Genomic DNA, 26,293 nt, shown 5'->3' with positions numbered 1-26,293 from the left:
AGAACTGACAAATAGAATACTCGACCCAAATAGGGTACAAAAAGAAACTCACTTGAAAATATACAATACTTTAGCAGTGCCCACATAAAAACAAAATCAATAGAAGAAAAACTAAACAATTATAAACAAAAATGGATTTGAGCATGTAAACCGAATGGCCAGTAAACGATATCCTAAACAAATACCAAAATATATGCCAATTGGAAAGAAAACGCTGGGTAGACCTCAAAAAAGGATATTGGATGGATAATGCGACCGAAACAGACCAATATGGTCTATACCCGTAATTAGTGTTATCATGATGATGGCTTTTTATTCTGGGGTTTTTCATCCCGCAAAGCAGGCAAACTGGCCTTGAGAACTCAACACTACAGGCCTTAGGATACACTAGGGCATAAGGATGACCACCTTATCCTGTAAACAGAGTGAGGTCCGATGATCAATGGACCCACGACACCGCAAGGTAAAAGAGGGTATAAGGAAGATGATGATGATGATGATGATGATGGCTTTTAGGACAGTATATGTTGTTAACTAGGTGCTTGTTAACAATAAAAAAAAAAGATGAGATGTCTTAAGGTATTATGAATACTTGCTATATACAAATATTCCCACTTACTTTGCTCTTTCATGCTGTGAATTGATGACAAAGTACCATTCAACGTTGAACATTTCTCAGCAGCCTCAACCCAACTCTTTTGATCTTCGTCGCGATCCCCAACTACCAGAAAACATTTATTTCCTAAAACGAAGAAATACATAAAACAAACGTCATTTTACCATTATGTGATCTTGCAAATCAAATTAGTATTCAACAACAAGACCTACATTTATTTAACAATTCCGTAAAAGCTTACGACACGCACACACACACACGCACACACACACGCGCGCGTGCCTGTGCGTGCGTGCGCATGAGTTATAGAAAGGAAAAAAAAAACGACTTATTGGACAGATGAAACTTTTCGCTTGATTTCAAATAAGGCTTACTTAACTGATAAAATTACTGATTTTTTTTCTATTCACATACCATCCTCAGAGATCTCTTGATACGGACTAGATAATGCTTAGCAAAACCATCATTGAAAAAAAAAAAAAGTTGATGAAAGGGAAGAATAATAAACATTAATTGTTACTTGATAGCCAATAGGCAAACATTATTGTTTAAAATTTGTAGCTTTCGACAGTGGTCTCGTTTCAAAGTCTGTATTCTAGACCTTACGAAAATTAAAATTTTAGATACATACCAGGCTCCTGGACATAACTGCGTGTTTTAAGTAATGCTACTCAAAGGAAGTCTGTATATTTTCGTAAGATAAAAAATCAAACTTGCTTAAAAATCGGAATGGAGATTTACTGAACTTTTACATTCCTAATTTTCTTTTATTAATTACATAATATTATTTTTATTAAAAAGCAATTAATATACCGTGAACAACAAAACTTTCTGCCCAAGAATGTTGAAAATGTAATCCAATTATATACTCAAATACGATATCTCTGATAATATTTCTCATTTCCTTTCATGAATTCACTTAATAACTAAAATACTCACAGGGAAACACTAAGAGTAATAGAATACAAATTAAAACAAGTTATTGTTTATTTTATACTGAATCTTGAGTTCAATTATAGTACCCAAAGATATTATCAATAACAGATTTTGATCCGTGTAGCATCTAAATTTGTTGCCAGCCGATATTCTTTGGGGCAAACATAAAATTCTTTGCATGCTTCATCAACCGTATTAAAAACAAGGCGAACTTGTTCTAAGAAATGATGCATTGGTTTGCTTACTTAGTCGGGTGGAGAGCATCTCCATTCTTCAACCACCACACCACCACCACGTTCGATCTCACTGTGGCATGAATGTTCGTAAATGTTTTTTATTTGATATATGCTGATAGGGTTTCCTGCAGTGGGCGATTTGATCGCCTGGTGTTGGAACACTATTCTATTTACTGGAGGAGTGAAGTTGCATGAAAAGATGTCTCGTTTGTAGAACAAGTTTCATGGATTATCTAATCCTTAGCCTGCCCACACTGCTAATGTACTATATGATTACATCTTTCATGAAATATGGAAGGAGAGTTGTAATTATTGTGAAAAAACGAAAAAATAATAATAATCAGAACGTGAAGGTGTTTGTTCATTAAATCAAAATTTAAAATTTATTTATGAGTAGAAATCCATCATTATTTTGTGTCTAACAAGCTCGTAAATTTAATATCAACGCAAATCATAACACGTTCGTTGTGTGGTATATCTGACTGATTTTTTTTTTTTTCTGGATGCTTGCATTTGAGGATTGATAAAAAAAAGAATGATTAAAAGCGACTGCAATGCAGAATGAATTTCAAATTGTAACGAAGAGAAATTCCGTGTGTTCTATTTAATAGACTTTCCAGCTAGTTGTTTATTTATGAGCAAGTTTTAAGAGATTATGAATAACTGATCAGTCTACACAACTGAATTTTCTGAGTGTATTTGCAGAAAGTAAAATACGGTTAATGTTACTATTTATGAGTGTAGTAAAATGGGTTTATCAGCTTTTAAAACTGCTACCAGTGCATGAGTTATTAAAATACTTAATAATAACGTAACTGCAATTTCAAATAAAATGACATTCAACTGAATTTTACCAACCAAAAGGATGCCACTGTGACGGACAATATCGAGGTAATGGAGTCGTTGGAGGTTGTTCTTCTACGGTAGTGGATGAATAATGCTTCTTGCATACTACTGATGTCCGCATATTACAGTTATCATCATTCCACATTCCTACAAATTGAAACATTGAAGTTTAAGAATAATCTTGCAAATGCATAGAAGAAGGTTGTAAAAAGTAACCTTCAATAAAATAAAAGACATATGAAGGACACAGTCGTCGAAAATACAGTATGTAAAATGGATTTATCGCAACGCATAATAAAACAAATAAAGATGAATAAGTTAAGGGGATAAAAATCCCTTATGGTTTTTCAGCCAGTAAGCGAAACTAAGATCGAAAACTACGATCTGTAACGTTTCATGCCGACGAACTGTCAGCGTATCCAAGCGTAAGTGACCACTTGGTAGTGCCACACCACGGCAACTCGTTGCAAAGGTGGAGCAAGTTCCCTCACTGTTCTTGATATTTTCTCATAATGTAAAACACACAGCTCTTAAGAGATGTAGTACTGTTTTACATTATGAGGAGAGGTCACTACCCAGACCGGTTTCAACCTTTTTTGAGGTCTCATCAGTGAGTAGCTAGACCTAGAATATCAGAGTTTAAGTGAAGAAAACTTACATACTTTTGCTATACGATTGCCTGACCACTACCAAGTGGTCACTTACGCTTGGATACGCTGACAGTTCGTCGGCATGAAACGTTACAGATCGTAGTTTACGATCTTAGTTTCGCTTGCTGGCTGAAAAACCATAAGGGATTTTTATCCCCTTAACTTATATCAACCTCGCCAGAAAAAAATAGCCGTTTGGCTTTTCATCTTAGTTAAAGATGAATAACATTAATAATAATTCTTGATTTTTATTAATAAACATTATGTCTTGTATAATAAGCAAGCACTACAAGTCTTCACTTAAAGGTCTATAATTCCAATTTGTTAACAGCATTTACCACTTTCAAGGCAATGAGACTATTGCGTCGGCAGCCGTCTTCTTTCAAGGACTGAAACTGTATCCAAATAAAAGATCATATCCAAATGAAATTGTTCGATGACTATGTATCTGTTAATAATAATAATATAAGCGTATGCGATAAGAAATATTTTATTCTCTGATTCTCTTTCTTACCTGTTTCTACGTACATACTAGTGCAGCGTTCCTGATACAAGTAATTATCCGGTTGGTTGTGGTTCCATTTCACGAAATTCACCTCCGATCCGTCACTCCACTCAAAAGCACCGTCAAATCCCAAAGCATTCAAACCAATCCACACTCTCTTCTGTTCCGTTTTATTATTGGAAAGCTGGCGGGAAAAAAGAAATCAGAATTTAGGTTATTGATATGAAATGCGGAACTGATTACAATATGACACGTCTCTCAATAATGAAAAATTATTAAAAAAAAAAAAAAGTAGAGGCAAACTTTGTCGTTATTGCGAGATGAACAAAGGATGTTTTAATTCATTTAGATTACAATAATTTATTATTATTTTTTGTGACCCATTATGGGTCACAAAAAATAATAATAAATTATTGAAATCATCTACGCTATCAATCTGAATGATATCTAAAACACCCGCATAGATAATAGACCTCAAAAATATTAAATGTGTGTATAATTAACCTTACAAATATAATTTAGATATAATTTCATAGACACAATTTCAGATGCAATCCTAGATTCAACAGATTCAGTTTCATAAATACAGTTCAAGAAGAACAATTTTCTGTAATTCATAACGTCTAAACTAACATAAAAGTCATTTGATCGGATAATACTTTATAACATGTTCGTTCTTATTGTTCTTATATATATATATATATATATATATATATATATATATATATATATATATATATATATATATATATATATATATATATATATATATATATAAATATGTTAAAGATACCAAGCAATTTTAAACCTGGTACTTTCTACATATATATATATATATATATATATATATATATATATATATATATATATATATATATATATATATATATATATATATATATATATATATATAGAGAGAGAGAGAGAGAGAGAGAGAGAGAGAGAGAGAGATTTTGTACAGTTAGCGATTCAGCCTGCAGAATTCGATTTCCTTAATTTCCACTGTTGCCTTCGTTGCCCAAAATACTCTCACTGCAGACAACTCTCTTAACAGTATGGTCTTTACCATTTTCACATTAAGCAACTTATCTAATTTCAGTGCTTTCTAAAGTAATGGAGAAACACTAGCACTCAAATTATATGCAGCCTTGAATTGTCTCAACTAATATACGATCGCCATTATGGATTCCCAGTGTCGATCAAACAGGTGATCTTACTTATGTTCCCTCACTTTTGGATCAGCTGTATGGAAAACTTTCGAGAATCTTAAGTGATTGTGCTTGGTATGCTGTCTTAAGCAACTAATTAGAGTTGGCACATTGGTGTATTAATGGTAAACTCCAATCGTAAGGAGGTCTGTCTTCTCGGTTACTACCTTTCTATTTGAACGCGCATTATGTGTGATTGTGGATTGATGGATCTTTTATGTCAAACTCTGAAACTAATGGTGGAGTTCCGCACGCACTCTTTTCCTTTTCAGTGCTATATATATATATATATATATATATATATATATATGTATATCAGTATCACATGAAATGTTTACCTTATTATTAACTTCATTGAACAATATATCTGTAGAGTAGTCTATCAGAATAACATCGGCATCATAGGTTAAATTTCGATCTTCTAAAGCTTTTGATTGAATCAGTTCATCTAAAGTGTATTCTGTCGACTAAACTGAATTTGTTGGAATCATTTAACTCTCTTGCGACCTTATGGAACTTTCATGACTTCAAATGGATCGAAATAGCAGAAGCTTGATGGCACCAGGTATTTTAATAACTATTGAAGGACTTGGTTCCATCAAGCCATTCAAGTGATTTGGTTGACTAGTGCTAATGTAATGTTCCATTTGAGTGCTTCTGGTTTGCAGAATTTCTCCGATTAACTCTACCCTTTTCTTCTTAGGAAAATCATTAGTTGCATTTTTATGTCAAATTCACTATCACAATTCTTATTCTTGACCTCCCAAAGACGTCAATCACACCTACAATTGTTTTAGCATAAAAACCTTGTAATCAGCAGTGATTGCCAGTTTCGATATCATTCACATTTCCGTGCATCAAAATCTTGATAACTTCATCCTATTTTTCACACTTAGAAATATTTTTAAGACTGCATGTGATTACATGAGCACTACAAATTCGATTGCACAGCAGAGTATAAGTAAACTGCAAGTGAAGACCGAATAATATAAATAATAATTATTATTATTACGGGAAACTCCAAGGAGTCCGTAGACTCATCGGGGGAGGCCCTAAACATCAGAGCAACTATTCAACATCCACACAGTATTTATCATACTTTGGCTTGAACTCATTCGCAGTCATGGTACCCACAGGAAACTCTGTCAACTTATTCCACTCATTCTCCACTCTCCAAGTAAAAAACCTAGTTCTAACACCGTTATTAACCACACTCTTGCCCACTTTCCATGGATAGCCTAGTCTTACCATCCTGTTCTGAAAAATATCCTCTGAATTAATCATATAGAAACCCTTCAGTAATTTCTATGTCTCAATCATATTACCCTTTTCCGCCTATCAACCAATTTCTGCAACCCACAAATCTTCAACCTGTTCTCATAAGGTTCATTCCATAGACTTGTTATCATGTTGGTCACTCGCCTCTGGATCCTCTCCATCTCCTCCCCATCAAGAAGAAACCTAGGTAACCAAAACTGGCACAGTAGTCAAGATGGACAATTAAGTTATTGTTTCTATGTATCAAGGCTCGTTACAGAGGCACAATAACTTACTTGTCTCTGCTCGTCAAAGTATTCTTCAGTAACCAAGTGATTTGATGAGCTGATTTAGCCACTTTTGCAATGTTCCCCCTAAACTTCAACTCCCTATCCACCAAAACTCCCAAAATCCTTGGCCTCGTCAATCTCCTCAAGTGCAGTTCCACCAATGTGGTATACTGCTGCTAATCTTTTCACCGCAAAATGCATAACCTTACACTTTGCCACATTAAATTGACATCCATTCTCCTTAGCCCAGTCCTTCAGTCTATCCAAATCATCCTGCAAAATTTTAACATCATGTGGATTCACTACTGCTCTACCCAACTTTGCATCATCAGCAAACAAATGAACAGTTCCTCTCAGATCCTTTCCTATATCGTTAATGAACAAATTAAATAGTAGTTGTCCAAGAACAGAACCCTGCGTCACACCACTAGTCACAGGTCGTATTTTAGACTCTACTCTTGAATAAACTACTCTCTGATATCTCTCCATCAACCACCCTCCTATCCATCTCACTAACCCTATATTAATCCCCCATATGCTGCAGTTTACTGATTCGAATTCCATATGGTATCCTGTCAAAGGTTTTAGAAAGGTCCAGAAGTATCACTGTATACCCATTATCCTTATCCAGTTCAGCCGTCACTATGTTATAAAACGTAAGCAAGTTTGTGATGCATGATCTACCCTTCACAAAATCATGCTGCTCCCCCATACAGTATCCCATTTTCATCTATCAAATTCCTGTATTTTTCTCTTGACTACTTTCTCCAAAACCTTGGCAACGACTCCTAATATGCTGATCGGTCGGTAATTTGCAACAGCAGTCTTGGAACCTCCTTTATGCAGTGGAACTATTTCTCCCTCTTTCTACACCCTCAGGACTATCCCAGACCAGAGACTCAAATTAAACAAAATGGTCAAGGGCACTGACAATTCGTTAGCCGCTTCATGTACGACCCGAGCTCGTATAACATGCAATCCCACAGATGTATTCACATTAAGGTTTTGTAATACACTATTCACCTCCATTTTATTCACCTCAATTCTCATATAAACTATTGGTTCCTTCATTCCCGCAATATCACCACCTGGATGATATACTTTTGCAAAGTGCTCGCTCAGTAATTCCACTACATCAACTGATTCAGTTACCTCCCTAAAATTGGCATTTCTTAAAATAATTCTGCCATATAGATTTTTAGTTTTACTTGCAGCATATCGAAAAAACTGTTTGGGATTCTCTTTAACTTTCCCGGCTAATTTCCTTTCATAATCCGCTTTTGCTTTTCTTACCAAACTCGATACCCTTCCGGCCTGTGCTTTATGCTCTTAATGGGCCTGCAGGTCACCTTTCTCCTTAAATTCCCTCCGCGGTTGTTTCTTTTTTTTTTTTTTTTGAAGCTTAAGCTTAATGGTGTTATTCATCCATTTAACCTCTACTTGATTTACTATCCGGACTCTAGGTATACAGTCAGCCATTATCTCCTTCAAACGCTCCATTATCGCTTCCCATGCACTGTCAACCTCCAACCCTTGCAGTTTAACATGCCATGGCACTGAACCAAGCACTCTCCTAAGCTTGTCATACTTATCAGCCCGGTAATTCCACATGTACCTTTCTTAATTCAAAATTCCACACATTTAGCCACCTCCCAGGTCAAGACATTATGATCACTCTCACCAATTGGTTGCAACATGGTCATATTCATTATCAAATTCTCAGATGTAATTACTAAGTCAAGCACTCTCTAACTCCTAGTATATTCCATTACATGCTGTTTCAGGTAGTTAATAACCTTAATAATCTTAATAAGCTAATCCCTTAATAACAGCAAAAAATCCAATTCCTTCCTCCCATGTGTCCTCTCCTCTTTCCAGTCAATGTTACCATAGTTGAAATCCCCCATAATAATTACCATCCTTCCACTCACTGCGTCTATTTGTCTATGCATACTATCCCCACCATATATTCCATCACTTGGTCTATAGCAGAACACAATGGTATATTTTGTTCGACTAGTCTCAATCTCACACCAAATAGCCTCAAATGTGCTCTCTTCACTATCCAGCAGTTCAACTTCAATTCTCCTTGGCTGCGGTTCATTATCTATCATCAGTAACATTCCTACCCCCATTCTTTTCTCTCTGTCCTTCCTAAACACACTATACCCTTCACATTCTATCCCACTAGCCATATCATCTTCTGTCAGCCATGTCTCACTAATGCCGATAAACTCTGGAAAGGAAGAGCCAGCCAAGGCCAATAATTCTTCCTTCTTGTTTGTAATATCAGAAAGAATATCCGAACACTTTCAGAACACCTTCTCAAAATAGATCATAACACAAGGGTTAAGGGACTCAAATGTAGGAAGCATTGAACTGCAAAACACATCTAAGTATGAAAAATCCATAATCTGTTCAATTTGTGTGTGTGTGTGTGTGTGTGTGTGTGTGTGTGTGTGTGTGTGTGTGTGTGTGTGTGTGTGTGTGTGTGTGTGTGTGTGTGTGTGTGTGTGTGTGTGTGTGTGTGTGTGTGTGTGTGTGTTCCGTTGAGTCGTTTTCGACTCCTGGCAACTCCATGAACATGGATCTCCATTCAGATCTATCCCTCACCATGTATTTCAGAAATTCCCAGCGCACTGCAGTTGCTTCTTTAACTCCACTCATTCATCAAATTATTGGTCTTCCTCTTCTCCTGCTTTCATCAACTTTAGCAAGCATCATAATCTTCTCCAGACTGTTATTTGCTCTCATATTATGTCCGAAGTATGACAATTTTTGCTTGATGATCATAGCCTCGAGAGGGAAATCTGGCTTTATTCTGTCAATTACTGATTTACTGGTTTGCTTTGCAGTCCATGGTATTCTTGGTTTGCATCTCCAAATCCATAATTCAAATACATCTATCTTCCTTCTTACACCCTTTCTCAGGGTCCAACTTTCACATCCATTCAGTCTCTCAGGGAATACCATTGCTTTCACGATTCTGATTTGTGTTGCGAGGCTAATACGTTTATCTTTCAATATCTTGCATAAATTTGTCAGTGCTTTCTTTCCGAGTAATAATCTTCTTCCAACATCTTCAGTACAGTAACCATATTTATCAATTCTGGACCCTGGAGCAAAAATTGTTAACTGGTTCCATTTTCTCCCAATCTACTTCAAAATCATTAAGTTCACATGTTGCCATAACGTTTTTCTTTTTGAGGTTACGTTTAAGACCATATTTAGCACTTTCTTCTTTAACTTTCATAATAAGTTCCTTAAAATCTCCTTTACATTCTGCTAGCAAGGTGGTATCATCTGCATACCTTAAATTATTAATATTTTTTCCACCAATTTTAATTCCAACTGAAGACTTCTCTAGCCCTGCCATTCTTAAAATGTATTCGCTGTACAAGTTAGACAGGTACGCAGATAAAATACATCCTTGTCGCATTCCTTTACCTATTGTGAAATACTCAGTTTCTCCAAGTTCTGTTAGGACAGTAGCTCCTTGTTCATAATTAAGATTCCTTAGAAGGATAATGAAATGCTCTGAGACTCCCATTGTTCTTAACACATTCCACAGTTTCACATGATCTACAGAGTCAAAAGCCTTGCTATAGTCAAGGAAATAAAGGTAGACATTCTTGTGATATTCCTGAGCTCTTTCTATTATCCATCTCACATTGGCGATTTGATCTCTTGTTCCTCTGCCTTTTCGAAATCCTGCCTATTCATCTGGCATTTCTCTCTTCATGAATGGCTCCAGTCTTTTCTAAATGATTTTAATAAGACTGTACTTGCATGACAAATCAATGCGATAGTTCTGTAATTTTCCCACTCTCGTGCAACGCCTTTCTTCAATAAAGGTATGTAAACTGATTTTTTCCATTCCCTGGGCAATGTAGTTGTGAATCAGATTGGCGACATTCAGCAGTTCAATGGGTATTCCATCTCCTCCTGGTGCTTTCTTACTGGATAGCTGTTGTAGTGCCCATTTCACTTCACTCTCCAGAGGTACTGGCTCCTGTGTGTAAACCTGCTCTTCAGATTTCTGAATTATTTTGGACTCCTTTCTGTAAAGGGCTTCTGTATACTCTTTCCTTCTTTCTTTGATGTCTGCAGCTTCTGTAAGATATCCTTTGTGTTTACTTTTCAATATTTCTGCTACGTGTGTCAGCAAAATGCCATTTTATTTGTGAAAACTGTTTACTAGAAAAAAGGAATTAAAGTTGCTATTTAATAAATATTACTAGAAAGATTGATTATATAAATGAATACATACAACTCGCGACAGGAAAAACCACTCCTTTGCAGAGTGGATTGATGCAATGGTGGAGTTGTGCTCCTCACAATATTCTTTAGCACGGTGCCAAGTAAGATTTTCCCGCATGATGCCGTAACAGTAATCGTTGAAGAAGAACCACTGAGGGTTATCCGAGCCACACATTTGAACTGAAAATGAATAGATTAAAGTTATATTTAGTAAATACAGAAAAAAAAAATATATATATACCTATATGTATATAGTAATGTTGCATCTCTGGAAGGTAACAGCTGCTCTAGAAACCAACCATCGTATAAAACGTCAAAGAAGTAACTCGTATGGAAATAATATTTTAAAATGTTGCATAGGTCATTTTGAGAAGATAAACATGCATGTAGAATATAATTGGTGATGCAGCCTGTACAGACAAGCTATACAAATTTTAAACGCAGCCTGTACATACAGGCGAACTAGTACAGGTTTTATCTGAACATTTTTCGATATCTCTGATAAAGTTTTATCACAGTGAGATATTGAAACAAGGAAACTGTTTAGTTAATGGGATGAAATCCCTTATTGTTTATCAGCCAGTAAGCGAAACTACGATCGAAAACTATGATCTGTAAGGTTTCATGCCGACGAAACGTCGGCGTATCCAAGCGTGACTACTTGGTAGTGCCGTAGTTTCGCTTACTGGCTGATAAACAATAAGGGATTTTATCCCATTAACTTATCAACTTCGCCAGAAAAAATAGCCGCTTTGGCTTTTCATCTTAAGGAAACTGTTTGTTGCTTGGTGAATCTTGCGATATGTAGTATGTGGTGTAGTGTATTTCGAGATATAGCATTATTATTATCATCAATAAATTCTTAATGCATGACTGCAACAGATGTGCAGAATATTGTTATACCGTTACATGAATTATAGTTTATTTTAGATTGATGTACACACTTTATTTTACATGATTAACTCCTAGTAAATTTGTTACCTTATCATGACTCCAATATTGTCGAATCTTAAACTTCGGTCTTCTAAGGTATCTGAACTAACCTTGATCTTGATTTCCTTTGGGGCCATTGCCGTTTAATTTTGCTGTCCTTTCATCTCCATTTTGTTTAAGTAACCATACAACATGAGCTCTGCACTAACATTTCAGAATAGTAACAATGTCAAGCTCCTTCTTTTCTAATACTCTCATTTTAATATGATTCTGCCATTAATGCCATCCATGCATTCCCCTCATTTCTCTCATTACTCATGTTTGTGGCCTCCAGTTTTCTAACCCAGCTCTTATATCCTTAAGTTAAAATTATATAGTGGTTTGTCTAATTTTGTTCATATTTCATATAAATTTATTGACTGGATCTTCACCATACCGAATGAGTGATGGATGATCTCTCTTTTTTGTACATTTTACGTGGAAACTGTATATGACGGATTTGCAATTAATTTCATATCCTGAGTCTCTTGCTGTCTGTTTGGAGTAGTTCCGGTCGTGTTCTAGGTTGTGTGCCTGACCATAATTAGTAGTATAGGTGCCTACAGTGCCTACGGCATATCTGATAATACCTGTATTCACAGGAAAAATCAAATATGCGTGTTTAGGTCTTCCAGTTGTATTTCGGAAAGTGCAAACATCTAAGTCAAGTTTGAATTTTTGCAACTCGGTTGACGTAGGCAGGATATACAGTGTCACAATATCCTTTGGATATTTTCCCATCTGCTTTGTTCTGTAGCAGTGTAGCCCAGAAGAAATAACTTTTGCATCCATAGAACTAGGTACCACGAATTCTAATTCGATTTCACTCCTGCCGAGTATGGGAAGTGCTTATAAGCCTTTCTTTGACGAATTCCGCGTTAGTAAATCTCTTGCACGAAGTAGGGTTTTTCTCTCTGAAAAAAAGGGGTTTACATTCATCAACCTAGTGGCAAGTGTTTAACATATCAGCTCTCTAGCCAAAAGGCTGCGAATTTCATTCCGCAGGTTCATTCATTCATAATAATGCATATATATTTACTCGAGATGGAATGTATCACCATGGGAGAAATAGATCCAAACCCTCCTGCAATCGGAGAAGTCTCCACACAGCATTAGAGAAGATACAGACTGATTAACAGCCCCCCCAATATATATATATATATATATATATATATATATATATATATATATATATATATATATATATATATATATATATATATATGTCGGAGAAAAATTTTACTTCACATTTTCACCAATAGGGGCGCTGTACCACATGCATCATTTGCAAATACGTACAAATGAGAGTTTCATAAAACGAAGGGTGTAGTGCTGACAGCTTAATAAATGCGTGCGAATTCCCAGTCATTGGGGTGAACGGAATTGTTTTTGTAAAAAGAAACATTTATTGCTGTGATGCTTACTTTTGTGCATAAGATATTGTTAGTGAAGTTGTCTTAAGTAAGTGGAGAATCGGTAGCGGAAGTTTCGAATGCAGAAAAGAATGAAGAAAGGTCGAGATACTATCACTCCTGCCGGAATACAATCTCTAATGCGACTTTTTGAGAAAACTGGAAATTTGTCAGATCGCCCTCGAACATGCAGATCAGTGTTGTCCAAAGCCCGTACCAGCGTTGTGGTAACGCAAATCAATGCCCTAGCGGCGCAATCAACAAGCGGTGTAAGCAGTGCACGGGAAGCTGCAAGAATCACAGGCATAGCGAAAATGTCATTATTCCACATCCTTCGGGGTGCTTAATCATCACACCACCAAAGTAAGCATCACAGCAACAAACTTTTCTTTTCACGAAAACAATTCTGTTCACCTCCAGTGACTTGGAATTCGCACGAATTCGTTACGAGTGTCAGCAGTACACCCTTCGTTTTATAGAACTCTCATTTGCACGTATTTGCAAATGATGCATGTGGTACAGCGCCCACTATTGGTTAAAATTTGAAGTAAATTTTTTTTCTCCCCGCCCCAAAAAATCCGCCTCCGTGCGATTCGCTTTCGTGCAAACTGCACTCTAATATTCCAATCTTTCTAATTTATGTGAAATTAGAAAGATTGGGAATATTAGAGAGAGAGAGAGAGAGAGAGAGAGAGAGAAGATTTTTCTCACTAAAAACACGGAGATTTATTCACCGGAAACATAAATACATCTTGTAACCTCAGTTGCTGGAGCAGTAATTAGAAACGGTGTAATCAAGCACAATTCACACATAAAATGAAATCATGTTTAACATTAACACTTTTAATCTTTTTCTTTCTTTCTTTCTTTCTTGAAGAGAGCTGTAAGTCTATCTGAATTCCGCGTTGTTCATCCACCAATCGAAGAGTGAGAGATATCTATTAACGGTGTACCCACCCTTCAGGGTTTGATCTAATTGCTCCGTGTTTTGGGCTTCCTTCTCGGATCAAGGAGACTACTAAGTGGAAGGCTTTTTTTCGGTACCTGAAACTTCCGTTTTTGCGAAATGTTTGAGAGAATTATCACGCAAAGTTCAAAATTTTGGAGGATATTAATAATATTAATTACTCTCTTTAACTAATATTATACTATACAATTGCTCGTATATTTTGGATAATCCTAAATGTGTCTTTAGCAAATTTGTTAACTGTCAGTTAAGTAAGGTACAAATTGTGATCTGTAAATTTGAAATTTTACATTTTAAAATAATTAAGTTTGCTTCATCAAATTCTTTATTGAAAAATCTCTAATCTGATAAGCACAGTAATCTCTTTAACAATTTCTAATTCAATTTTCACCATCTGTATATACTTCTACATAGTACAAGTTGCTTACATGGATTAGTTTGGCAGATGAAAGCGTTGTCGTCTGAACAGGAAATACTATTCCACCACCCTCTCCTAACAAGTAGTATCAGCGTACATCCTTTCTAAATAGAGCAAAATTAAAGAAAGAACAGATTAGATAGGCAAAATATTTAAAACAGATATCTGTATTTAATTTTAATATTTCTAACATTATCATTATTAAACATTGAAAATTTAATACGGTTGCAAAACTATTAACTCAAAAGAAAGGAATATTACGTATTGGGTGTTCCCTAAATGGAGTAGGTGGAACTCCTTTCTCGGTTGGCAACAAGTCTGTACTCTTATATCCATAGCCGTCACTGATATTTTTAAAGGCATTATGGAAAAGAATGCGGCAGACAATTGCCATCTTGTCATACTTAACCCTAACCTGTACTTTTGTCCGAAATAGTTTGAATTTTAAGTTCCTTTTGTTTTATTTCTATATGAAGGGAAACAATATCCTAATTGCCATTGCTTTTACCAAAAGATCGACTTTCTATGGAACCTGATAAAAAACAGACAGAAAAGGTTCCTCCAGTCGACAACCAGTACCTAACCTGAAACGGTCTCTTTCTTCTCGCGATGATTTGAAAATTTAGATATTTATATTCGAAAATATTCATTGTAATTTTAATTGGTAAATATAATTATTTGTCCCCCCCCAACTTCAATACATATGTTCTATGTATTGAATATATGTATTGAAGTATATATTCTATCAGATTTGATATAGAGAAACTGTACCTCCTCTGCCCAATCCGGACAAACATTTCATTGCCTGTCTGATTGGACGGTAGAGGTTTGGTATGCAGACTATAATCAACAGTCTCTAGGCTGGGTTCGAAGTTTACCGTGGACAGGAAGTTTTTGTGAACGTTTTTGGTGGGAGCTGAATTTTCTTCAGATATGAAACACAGCTCATACTGATTGAGGCTTACAATGGCTTCAAAAATCCATGTTTGGTCTCTAGAGAAAGATTTATAAATTACAAATAATATAAGAAGGAACTTGTAAACCTAACCGAAGAACTCGAGATTGATTAGGGAGGATAGTAGCGCTAGATAATTATGGTGATGGCAATGAAATTATTGAATAAATATTTATTCAGTTGTATGTGGCTGCAAAGTTATGGAGGGTAAAAGAGTAAGAATGATTTAGTCGATACAAGAGGGTCTAAATGCGTGTATCGAAACCAATGGTCTTGTCATTATGACGATTGGTTGCACTACACATCTTTTGACTTACGTGCACAATTCTGTGATGGGAGGAGCACATGAAGCTCTTTTTTTCATTTATGGTCTTTGAAAACAGCTGAGTTACTTCTACTAGTAACTTAATTTTTTCTCCCTCAACAATACAAACAACTTTATCTATTCGTTAATACAACATAATATACAGAATCTGCAAATGTCATTACAGCTAATGGCTACCGTTAGCGTAAGTCAAATAGACATTAACTTGCCTGTCCCAAAACAAATAAAAAACCCAAGAAGTTAAGTTACATGAATATGAAACACTATATTTTTATGTTTTTCTTTTTTTTTCTCTCTCTCTGTGACACTAAAGCACTTTGAGCACCTTAGCTCCAATTTTAACAGTAAATTGCATAGTGACACCAAGAGAGCAAATACTTTCATCATTATGTTATACTCAAATAACTGAAAAACGATGGAATGAGATTAGCGATACCATTCACCCGGTTCATTGTGAGAAATAATATTACTACCATTTGAATACTGAAGATTATTTTCTTAGTAGAGTTATCAAATATGCTGAATGAATCTGCTGTCTGCTTAATGCTTAATGCATAAAATTAGATTTTCGTGTGAAGATTGTTTACCTAGTAACGAATATAAATATCTGAAAATTCCAAATACCACCAGACGAAAGAGACCGTCTTAGGTTAGTGGTCGAATAGAGGAACCTTTTTTTGTCTTTTTTCATTTGGTTCCAGTGTAAGTCGACCTTTTTGCACACGTAATGGCAATTAATATATTTTTACCTACACCTGGAAACTAAAATGAAAAAAAAAAAAAAAAGAAACACAAAATTTAGTCTGTTTGAAACAAAGGTACAGGCTAGGGTTAAGTATCACTAGATGATGGCAACTGTCTATTGCATTATTTTCCTCGATGCATTCAAAAATATCGGTGATGGCTGTGATTATATGGATAAAGACCTGCTACCCACCTATTACGAACAATCAGTTAAAGGTAAGGGAGTTCAGCTTGCTCTCTTTGGGGAGGATTCGAGAGAAAGACATAGGTAAGGTGTCTTTCTCTTGTGTTAATGAATTTGCAAGCGTACTAAATTATCAATTTTAATAATAATAATAATAATTTTAGGAACATTGAAATTGAATACAGATTGTTCTTATATAATAAAGTATTAATTGAAGATAAATTAAAATCGTAGATAAGATTTCGGCCTTTTTATAAGTTTTATGTTGAAATTGTAAAAGTTCGAACAAAGTGACGAAACTGAAACAGTTTTCAAGTTAAAAACGTTCAAGGTAATTTTGAAAAATGTTTGTATAATGCATTAAAAAAGAAATGCAATCAACGGAAGAACTGATGTTATGATCTGTAGTTCACATAAGATCATCTTTGTTTTGCTCTGCTTTCTGCTTTGCTCGTAATGGATTGCATGAGTTTTAAAATGATTTTAAAGAGAAACGCAAACCTCTAAGGTTCATTTCTCTTTCTGTCCACGAGGAACAAAAATTGTAAGTGCATTCAGCGAAGATTATTCATTTAAGAAAGTCACACGAGGAAAGAAAACATCAGAACTAGCTTTGCTTTCTTCCAACAATATGATTTTCCAAAGGAAGTTGTTCACTTCTCGGCGTAATCTTTTCAGTTCTATTACATAGATTTCGAATAAGTCCATCAAACACATATGAAACAAATTAAGTAAAGGAGAAGTGTAAATGTGCATGTTAAAATGAAGAAGGAAAGTATATTCTAAAGAAAAACCTGAAGGACATTCAAAATGTAATTCTAAATTAATAACCCAAACAGATTTGTAAAGAAGTCTTATTTATTAGTGTCAGGTTAAGGGAATATATAAGTTTCCCAGAAGACAACATCAGTGACTTCCAGTGATGCTGGTAGGTTCATGAAACAGTTGATTCCTAATGGAAAGAAACTGAATTACTGGTTACGGACCTACGAACAATAGATCTCGGGTACTGATTCTTAGAATATGATTGTACCCTGCATATTCGAAGATCCTCCCAAAATATATGAGACCCTTTACATCTCAAAATATTTTGACTTGTAAATGATCTTTCTTTTATGAGATGCTAACTGAGAATATGATACTGCCATTGGATAATATTTATGAATTGTTTACCAGAGAAGCCACTAAAATGTTTTAAGAAGGTAATTCGACTGCTTATATGTCAAACAATAAGATGGAGTATTTGAAGTCTGTGTTTAATGGATTTCAAAAAGAGTATGGTCACCAAGAAAACCAGACCTTAATCTAGAGTTGATGATGAACAATTTTAAGAATACTGTTCGAATCAAATCACGAGAGAGTTCACTGGAATAGCTATAACTTCAAATTTAATATGCAGAATAACTTTATGTTATGCTGGTTGGTGTAAGTAAAAACCCATATCTACCAACATTACATTAGGTTTTGATTTCTTAAGATGTTCCTATACGAGAAAAGAATTTAACACTAGCTTCAATGGCTGACTTGATTGCTTTTTAGGTGGAAGATGATTTTTATCACGTGGTGTGAGATTACTGCCCTGTTGGAATACTGAGGTGACAATAAAAAACAATACCTATTGTATAAAAAGATGTTATCCCCCACCAGTTCTTCTAAGTTTTTGCTTTACTTTTTCTTTCTTTCTAAACACACTTTTGCTTCAAGAAAAAAGCACATTCTACAAAGTATACATAATTATGGGCAAGTGTTTACGTTTCTTTCTGAACACGTTGTTGCCTCTTGGAAACGTACTTTCTATAAAATTATAGACTTATGCAGCCATTAAAATCTAAATCGAACTTTTAAAGCCTTTAGGATTTAAACTTTTACAGAGAAAACATAACGAATAATAATTAATGTATTACCATGACTTAGATTTCTTATTAAGTAGTACAGAAAAGTGTACATCTTATAATTCAAGCAAGAAACTAAATGTAAATAAGGTGCAAACAGCTAATCATTTACAGCCATGTACTAAATGTCAGTTAACGACGTATCCTAACTTCTTGGAATGTTTTCTTACCTGTTCAACGCTAAAATACTCCATTAGTACTTCTGGAGGTCCCCACCTCGTATAATCTAGCGGAGAATTATCTACCCAGAAGTACTCATTGTTGAAAATACCCTGACGAAGACCTATCCAAATGGTATTTTGATATCTCTTCATTATATCTGTCAGGAAAGCTAGTTAAATAGAAATGTAAAGGAAAAATAACTATTAGTAAATAAGATGTTAAAATATGAGATTTTTAATGCATTTTATTTTTGGAATGGTCTTCTTAGCACTTCTTCTTTTTACTGGATCTCGCACACAAACAATAACATCTTTATAATTTAAGTTTTCGTTTTTAAAAACAGTTGTTTCAAATAATTTCCTCCCTCGGTAAATTAAGCAAATGCAATTTGGTATGCACCTATCAAACATAAGCTAAGAGAGAAAGAATGGAGGGTGACTGGCTAATTGCTGAGTTGAACAAGAACAATGTTCCTCTATAAATGCATATGATTCTATCTAGCAGTAAAAACATTAAAGTGATCAAAAATAGATATCTTATAAACTTAATAAAATCATAACTGATGTTTAAAAATTATTACATGATGTTAATGTGTTGTTTGTAATTTAAACAATAAACGAAGGTAATTTTATGCCGATTGATTTTCTTACTAATATGTACTATTTCAGCATTACCATTCAGTGGAAAGATTAAAACATCTTTTTTGAACGTTAGTAAAATATGTTAGAGAATGCAACTGTAATGATATTTCTTTAAACACGTGACAGTGATGTACTTACTTTGTTCTTCCTTGTTATGAATAGACGCTAGAGTACCACCTAAACTAACACACTTCTTCAAGGCATTTTCCCAAGTTTTTCTTTCATTGTAATCAGTTTTACCAATAGCCATAAAGCACTTATTTCCTAGAAAAGGTAAATGCAAAACGTGAGCTACATTAACGTGAGCACAAAGTAGATTAAGTAAAAATTTTAAACTAATAAAACAGGGTAAGAGAATTATTCCAAGCACACTTAATACAACGCCTTACACTAAAAGAGCAATAAAAGAGAACAGGGTAAAAAAAGTAGAAGAAAATGTACTACATTCAAGCAGGATCCTTGTTGTTTGGGGAATACAGCTGAATCAACCAAGGCTTATGAGGACGGTGGACTATGTCTGTTAACTGTTTGTGTCCTTCTTGCAAGTTTGCCAGTTTACTAACTGAAAAGGTTTCCTGCATGATTAGAAACCTCTGCCTCTGTATGAGATCGAATCTCTGACATTCAGTTGAAAGGTCTTTATAACTGTTCACCTCCAGAATGAATTCGAGTCGAGGTCTTTCCAACTGAAAAGCATCGTCGATACTGACTGGTCTACGGAGTCTCGATCAAGTTAGGGAGGGACTAATATATATATTGCTAATCACGCCATACATACAAATTATTAGCAGCATGCTATTAGCTTGACTGGAGAAGTAATTACGGATAAAGAAGGGATCTATTCACAAGATTCTTGACAAGCTTGGGTTGTACTCATTGGTAAAAATAGAAAAGGCTATTCCAAGACCAGATGTAGAAGGAATAAAGGAATATGTAAGACGTTGGTATGAAATGTTTGAAGTTGGGAGAAGTGCGAATGTTGACTAGTGGCTGCTCTAGTTCTTATGTAACTAGAAGAAAGTGAAAGAATGGCAGTGGTCAGTTCAGCAGAGCAATGCTCATGAAAATACAGATAAAAAAGCATAACGCAGAAATGGAGCATCTATGGTCAAAAAATGAGATTAATGTCTGTGAGAGAAGGGTCATTTATTAGGCGGAATTTTTTGTTTTGTTGAAAAGGTCTCATAAAGAATCTCCGAGTCTTTAAATGGGATTTGAACCCATGAATTTTCAATCAGAAAGCATTTCGTTAGTGACTATACTTCGGCCTCTCGGTGAAAAAGAGAGAAAGGGTGATATTAAATTGGAAACACAATATACTATATCGTATATTGTGTTTCCAATATACAATGTAGATTTGCTATAAAGAAGATAGTTTCGAAGTTATCTCTTGCATTTTGGGGGAGTGCAGTAATAAATAGGAATAGTTAATTTCTAATATCAGCTAAACTATAAACTATTAGAATACACCTACCAAACGAAAGCCAAGAAGATGGACAATATTTGGGCAACGCAGCATCATCTGAAAGTATGTCGAACACCTCGTCATTATTTTTGCACGCGATTGCTGTCTTCAAACTGCAGTTTTTCTCTGCACCTATAAGTAAAAAAATTAAAATGAAACTGTATGAAAATGGAATTATAAATATAACGGCGAATTCGAATAACATTCTATTTACAGAGAGAGAGAGAGAGAGAGAGAGAGAGAGCATGGGTAATTGATATCAATTTTATGAAAAGTTGGGAACATCTAACGTTATTTGACAGACGAGGAAGAACTGATTGTCACATTACTTTCTGAAACGTCTCTGTGTCCAAAATATTGGCTAAAGCCTTATCAAAATCAATGACCATAGAGCAATGGTCAAATTAATTGATCTTATTTCCATCAATGTAATGATCTGGTATAATTATGCAAATTATAAATTTATCTAAATAGTAGATAAATTTGCAATTCGAAAATATATATATATATATATATATATATATATATATATATATATATATATATATATATATATATATATATATATATATATATATATATATATATATATATATATATATATATATATGGCGATCTGCTTTTACTCGGTTGTTATACATTTCAAAAAATAGATTTAATGACTCCAAGACCGAGATAACATATAAAGATTTTAATGATAAATACTACTAGTTTCGGCATATAGCAGCCTTCTTCAGGTATTTATAAAGGAAAGGAATACTAATAAACATTGAATTATTTAAACAAACTGGAAATTACAGGTACAAATTGCCTCACATAATCGATACATAAAAACGTTGTATTTTTCAAGTTGTTCCAACTGGCGTGCCATTGTTTGTTGCAATTGTGCGTGCAAGTTCACATGAACGCCAATATTGAAACTCAACTTCACAGCGAAAAATATTTTTCGCTGTGAAGATGAGTTTGAAAGGAAAATCGTAGAATCAAGGGAAATCCTACTGAACCCGGTCCACTTAAATAATAATTTAAGTTATAACATCCCAGATAGCCATGCTGCAGTTATTCAATATTGGCGTTCACGTGAACTTGCACGCACAATTGCAACAAATCTACGACTGGTCTTAACGGAATGTCTGGTTTATGAACTTTTGGAAGACCATACAATCTAGTTGGACGACCGAAGAGAGTTTTAAGTCTTTTTCTTTTTATCTTCATTCCATGTAGATACATCTTGTATAAAGAAATATATGAAACTCTACTTCATTCTTCTAACTTAAACAGATCCAACTGCTTACGTCTATCCCCTTTATGGGAGATAGTACTTTACAAATCAGGTAATCTTTCCTAACTTTTTATTGTATTGATTTTTTTTAGGAAAGTTATTGACCTTTTTAGTTATCTTACACCTGCTACTTAGGTGGCGCTTTTTGGAATTGTCAGTTATTGTTTAATTTGAGCTTAATATACTGAAGATACCTGTGACACACAGGCGAAAATTATACTATTAAATAATCTTCGTACGTGAGTTTTTCCGTTATTAATTTTGTATCGATATGTCTACTCACGCTATACCTCTTTTAAAACATATTGCTAGACTTCACTGAGAGTCTATTTCCAAACAATCTGCTAGATACGGTAAAGTATTGGTAAAGAAGGCTAAATGCATTAACAGCTTAATATTCCCCAACCTCTTGTAAAATAAAAGAAGTTTTTAAGTCGCCAAAAGCTCATCGGATCTACTTCAAAGCTAGTAAATCTCTTTTAAATAATCAGCTACACGAAGCTAAAAAATCTCTTGCCCTCTTAAATAGAGAAATTATGAATATAAAAAATGCTCTGGAATCTGTTTTAACGGTTGAAACTTTTACTACTGTAATGCACATATCTTCGAGTTCTTACTTAAAGGTCTTTAATGATTCTCGTGACAAGCTAAAACGCAAATTTGAATCACTGGTCAGCATACCTAGATCCAGTAATAATACTATTGATATAGATAAAGTAGTTATAGATGTTTCCGGACGTCTACTAACAGACTGTCAACGTTTTGTTTTATCAAAAGGACATGATTTCGCTGTTTCGCTGTTACGCTGAATAAGGTGCCAATTATGGATTTTTTTCATAACATAGACAAGGGTATTCGATCCTTATCCCAAAAAGCAGCCAACAGATTACGTTTTGAATGTTCACAAATTCTTTTTCATGCCAAGCCTCCTCGTCCTAATCTTTCTTACTCTGAGTTTAAAGCATTGAAATCACTGAAGAATAGCAATAATTAAATTATTACGAAAGCTGATAAGGGGAAGGCTGTAGTGATTCAAGATAGGAAGGAATATGAGAGAAAAATGTCTCTTTTACTTCGCGATTATTCAACTTATAGTCCTCTTACATCGGATCCTATCCGGAGTCAATTGAAGAGACTTAATTCTCTTATAGATAATGTATATACATGGAATGAAGATCAAAAGAAAAAACTTAAAACCTTCTTCGGTCGTCCACCTAGATTGTATGGTCTTCCAAAAGTTCATAAACCAGGATTTCCGTTAAGACCAGTCGTAGATTGTATAGGTTGCCCCACTTACAAAATCTCAAAATTTTTATCAAATTTACTCTCCTCTTCAACTAGAAGAACTGATACTTATATAAAAAATACTTTGGATTTCAAAAATAAAATTTCAGATCTTCATTTGGACGTTTCTGATATCATGATCAGTTTAGATGTTGTTTCTTTATTTACAAATGTGCCTCTTTCGGAAAGTATTGAATTACTACAACAGGAATTTCCTTCAAACATTGTAAAAATATTTGATTTTGTAATAAATTCTGGTTATTTTTCCTTTAAAAATAAGTTGTATCAACAAATTGAAGGAACAGCAATGGGTAATCCTCTTTCTCCTGCTATCTCCAATTTCTTTATGGAACATTTTGAACAACGTATCTTTGACAACTTTTCTCCCAGATCTACTCATTGGTTCAGATATGTCGATGACATTTTTGCTGTCTGGAATGGCTCTTCCGATGAACTTCAACAATTTCACACTAAGTTAAACGCATTTCATCTAGGATCAAGTTTACGCTAGAAGTAGAATCAAGTAAGCAGTTAGCCTTTTTAGATCTTCTAATTCTTCGCCAACCAGATGGTAAGCTACATTTCTCAGTTCATAGAAAGAAGACTCATGCAGTCCATTATATCCATGCGGAATCTCATCACCATCCCAGTCAAAAGGCAGGAACTATTAAAACACTGGTTCATCGGGCCAACTCCTTTTGTTCTTCAAACGATCTTTTACAGAAAGAACTACAATATATAACTTCTTCCTTTCTGTCTAATGGTTATAAGAATTGCTTCATTAAAAGAACTCTGAGTAGTTTTAATATGTCTTCCTCTTCAAACACAGAAGAAATAACGCGCATTACTATCCCTTATGTACAAGGCATAAGTGAACGTACAGCAAGAGTTTTAAAACCACTGAATATTTTTGTTGCCTTTCGACCGTTTAGAAAAATCTCCACCTTTCTCACTTCTCCTAAGGACAAGCTTCCACATCTTAATCATCCAGGTGTCTACCAGATTCCGTGCTCTTATGGATTATCTTATTTAGGACAAACGGGAAGATCTGCCTCAATTCGGCTAGAATAACACAAATCTTATATTGAATACTTTAAACCTGAAAAGTCTGGCCTTGCAGAACATACCATCTTCACTAGACACAGAGTTCATTGGAGAAGGACAAAAATTCTTCACAAAAGTCAGTTTCTCATGGAACGCCTTTATAAAGAAACATGTGAAACTCTACTTCATTCTTCTAACTTAAACAGATCCGACGGCTTATGTCTATCCCCTTTATGGGAGATAGTACTTTACAAATCAGCTAATCTTTCCTAACTTTTTTATTGTATTAATTTTTTTTTAGGAAAGTTATTGACCTTTTTATTTATCTTACACCAGCTACTTAGGTGGCGCTTTTTGGAATTGTCAGTTATTGTTAATTTGAGCTTAATGTACTGAAGATGCCTGTGACACACAGGCGTTACACACAGACACATATACTATTAAATAATCTTCGTAAGTGAGTTTTTCCGTTAATAATTTTGTATCGATATGTTTATTATGATTGAATCTGGTTTATATGAACTATGGATTATTTCATTATTTTTATTTCTGGAAGAGAAGGTAATTTTATGTACTTCTTCTGATTGGATTGGCTGTTGTCAAGGAAACGGAGTTAATTTTAGATAGCGCGTGAGTGGAGCGTGAGCTACGGTTTTCGAAGGGAGAAGATGTTGATATACGCTGAAGTAGCTAGAACCAGATTTTGGTGGGAAGAATGAACGTATTTAATTGGAGTCTGATAGCGATGATGCCTGACGTGCAGGATTTTGATAGTTGATATAAAATGTGATTCAAGGAATTTTGACTAGTAAATTTACTAGTAGTAAATAGTTTTACTACTATAATCAATCGGTTTATTTTTAAAGAGGTCCAAAGAATCAGCTAAGTAGGTAAGTCAACAAATTTCAAAACAAGGGCGATACACTAAGCCTACTACCATTAGTATCGCCATTGTTTCACTGTTTCATTTACTTCATTAGAAACTGTCTATTATTATTATTGTGGAAAGGGAAAGTCATGTCCTGCTCTACATAACAAGACTTGGGTCTAACCATGAATGTACCATACGAAGAACTTAATTTTAAACAGCTTCTAGCAATATTGAAATACGTAGGAAATCTGCTTCACACAAAATCGCCAGGAAAGGTTGTAGTTCATGAAATAAAAGAAGTTGATACAGATGACGCACAACTCTTAGAACTTCTTCAAGACAGCACTAGCGAAATAGCAATAACTGCTGAGGATAATACCCTTACTGACCACAGCGATTATCAGGAGGTTCGCGCTCTTAAAAAGCTCAAAACTGCAGCCTCTGAACCACCAAACGTGGATGAAATGGAATAAGATGGCTCTGTCCTGGACTCTACTACCTCCTCACGGGAAAAGATACCCCCAATTATTCTGCGTGAAAAGAATAAATGGATGTCCCTAAGGACTACGATGTACAACTTACAGATCTCACACAGCCAAGCGAAGAATGTCACAGACGGTATTAAAATCCAACCCAGGAGACTGATAGATTATCGACGGTTAACCTCTGAACTGAATACTAGCGGTATTCAGTACCATACTTTTTCACTGGGATCAGAAAAAAACCTCAAGGTAGTGATTAGAGGTGTATGATGTTTCCACAGAAGAAATCACTGCAGATCTATACCAGAAAGCTTTACCACCCGTGAAGGTCAGCAGAATGACGAGGAGAGACAGGACTCCAATGCCAGTGGCGTTAGTAGAGATCAGTC

At 34.8% G+C, this 26,293-nt stretch overlaps 2 protein-coding genes across 2 annotated transcripts in view; one reads left to right on the top strand and one right to left on the bottom strand.

Moving 5' to 3' along the window:
• Positions 1-26,293, top strand: part of LOC150110411 (macrophage mannose receptor 1-like) — a 240,588-nt gene that overhangs the window by 177,128 nt on the left and 37,167 nt on the right. The gene's annotated exons all lie outside the window — the stretch shown is intronic.
• LOC150110412 (macrophage mannose receptor 1-like) overlaps positions 1-26,293 on the bottom strand; it is a 148,728-nt gene that overhangs the window by 94,003 nt on the left and 28,432 nt on the right. The window contains exons 6-13 of the mRNA XM_090396116.1: positions 20,951-21,073; positions 19,615-19,740; positions 18,844-19,004; positions 14,584-14,677; positions 10,815-10,984; positions 3,799-3,973; positions 2,647-2,781; positions 620-742 (exon numbers count right to left, since the gene is read on the bottom strand). Of these exons, the coding sequence (XP_090252242.1) occupies positions 620-742; positions 2,647-2,781; positions 3,799-3,973; positions 10,815-10,984; positions 14,584-14,677; positions 18,844-19,004; positions 19,615-19,740; positions 20,951-21,073 (1,107 nt within the window). The remainder of the gene's footprint in view (positions 1-619; positions 743-2,646; positions 2,782-3,798; positions 3,974-10,814; positions 10,985-14,583; positions 14,678-18,843; positions 19,005-19,614; positions 19,741-20,950; positions 21,074-26,293) is intronic.

The sequence above is a fragment of the Typopeltis vanoorti genome, chromosome 1 (genome assembly GCF_054136105.1).
Source record: "Typopeltis vanoorti isolate ZY-2024b chromosome 1, IOZ_Tvanoo_1.0, whole genome shotgun sequence".
Taxonomy (NCBI): domain Eukaryota; kingdom Metazoa; phylum Arthropoda; class Arachnida; order Uropygi; family Thelyphonidae; genus Typopeltis; species Typopeltis vanoorti.
The sequence above is the reverse complement of the archived record's forward strand: the minus strand, read 5'-3'. Positions and strand labels throughout refer to the sequence as shown.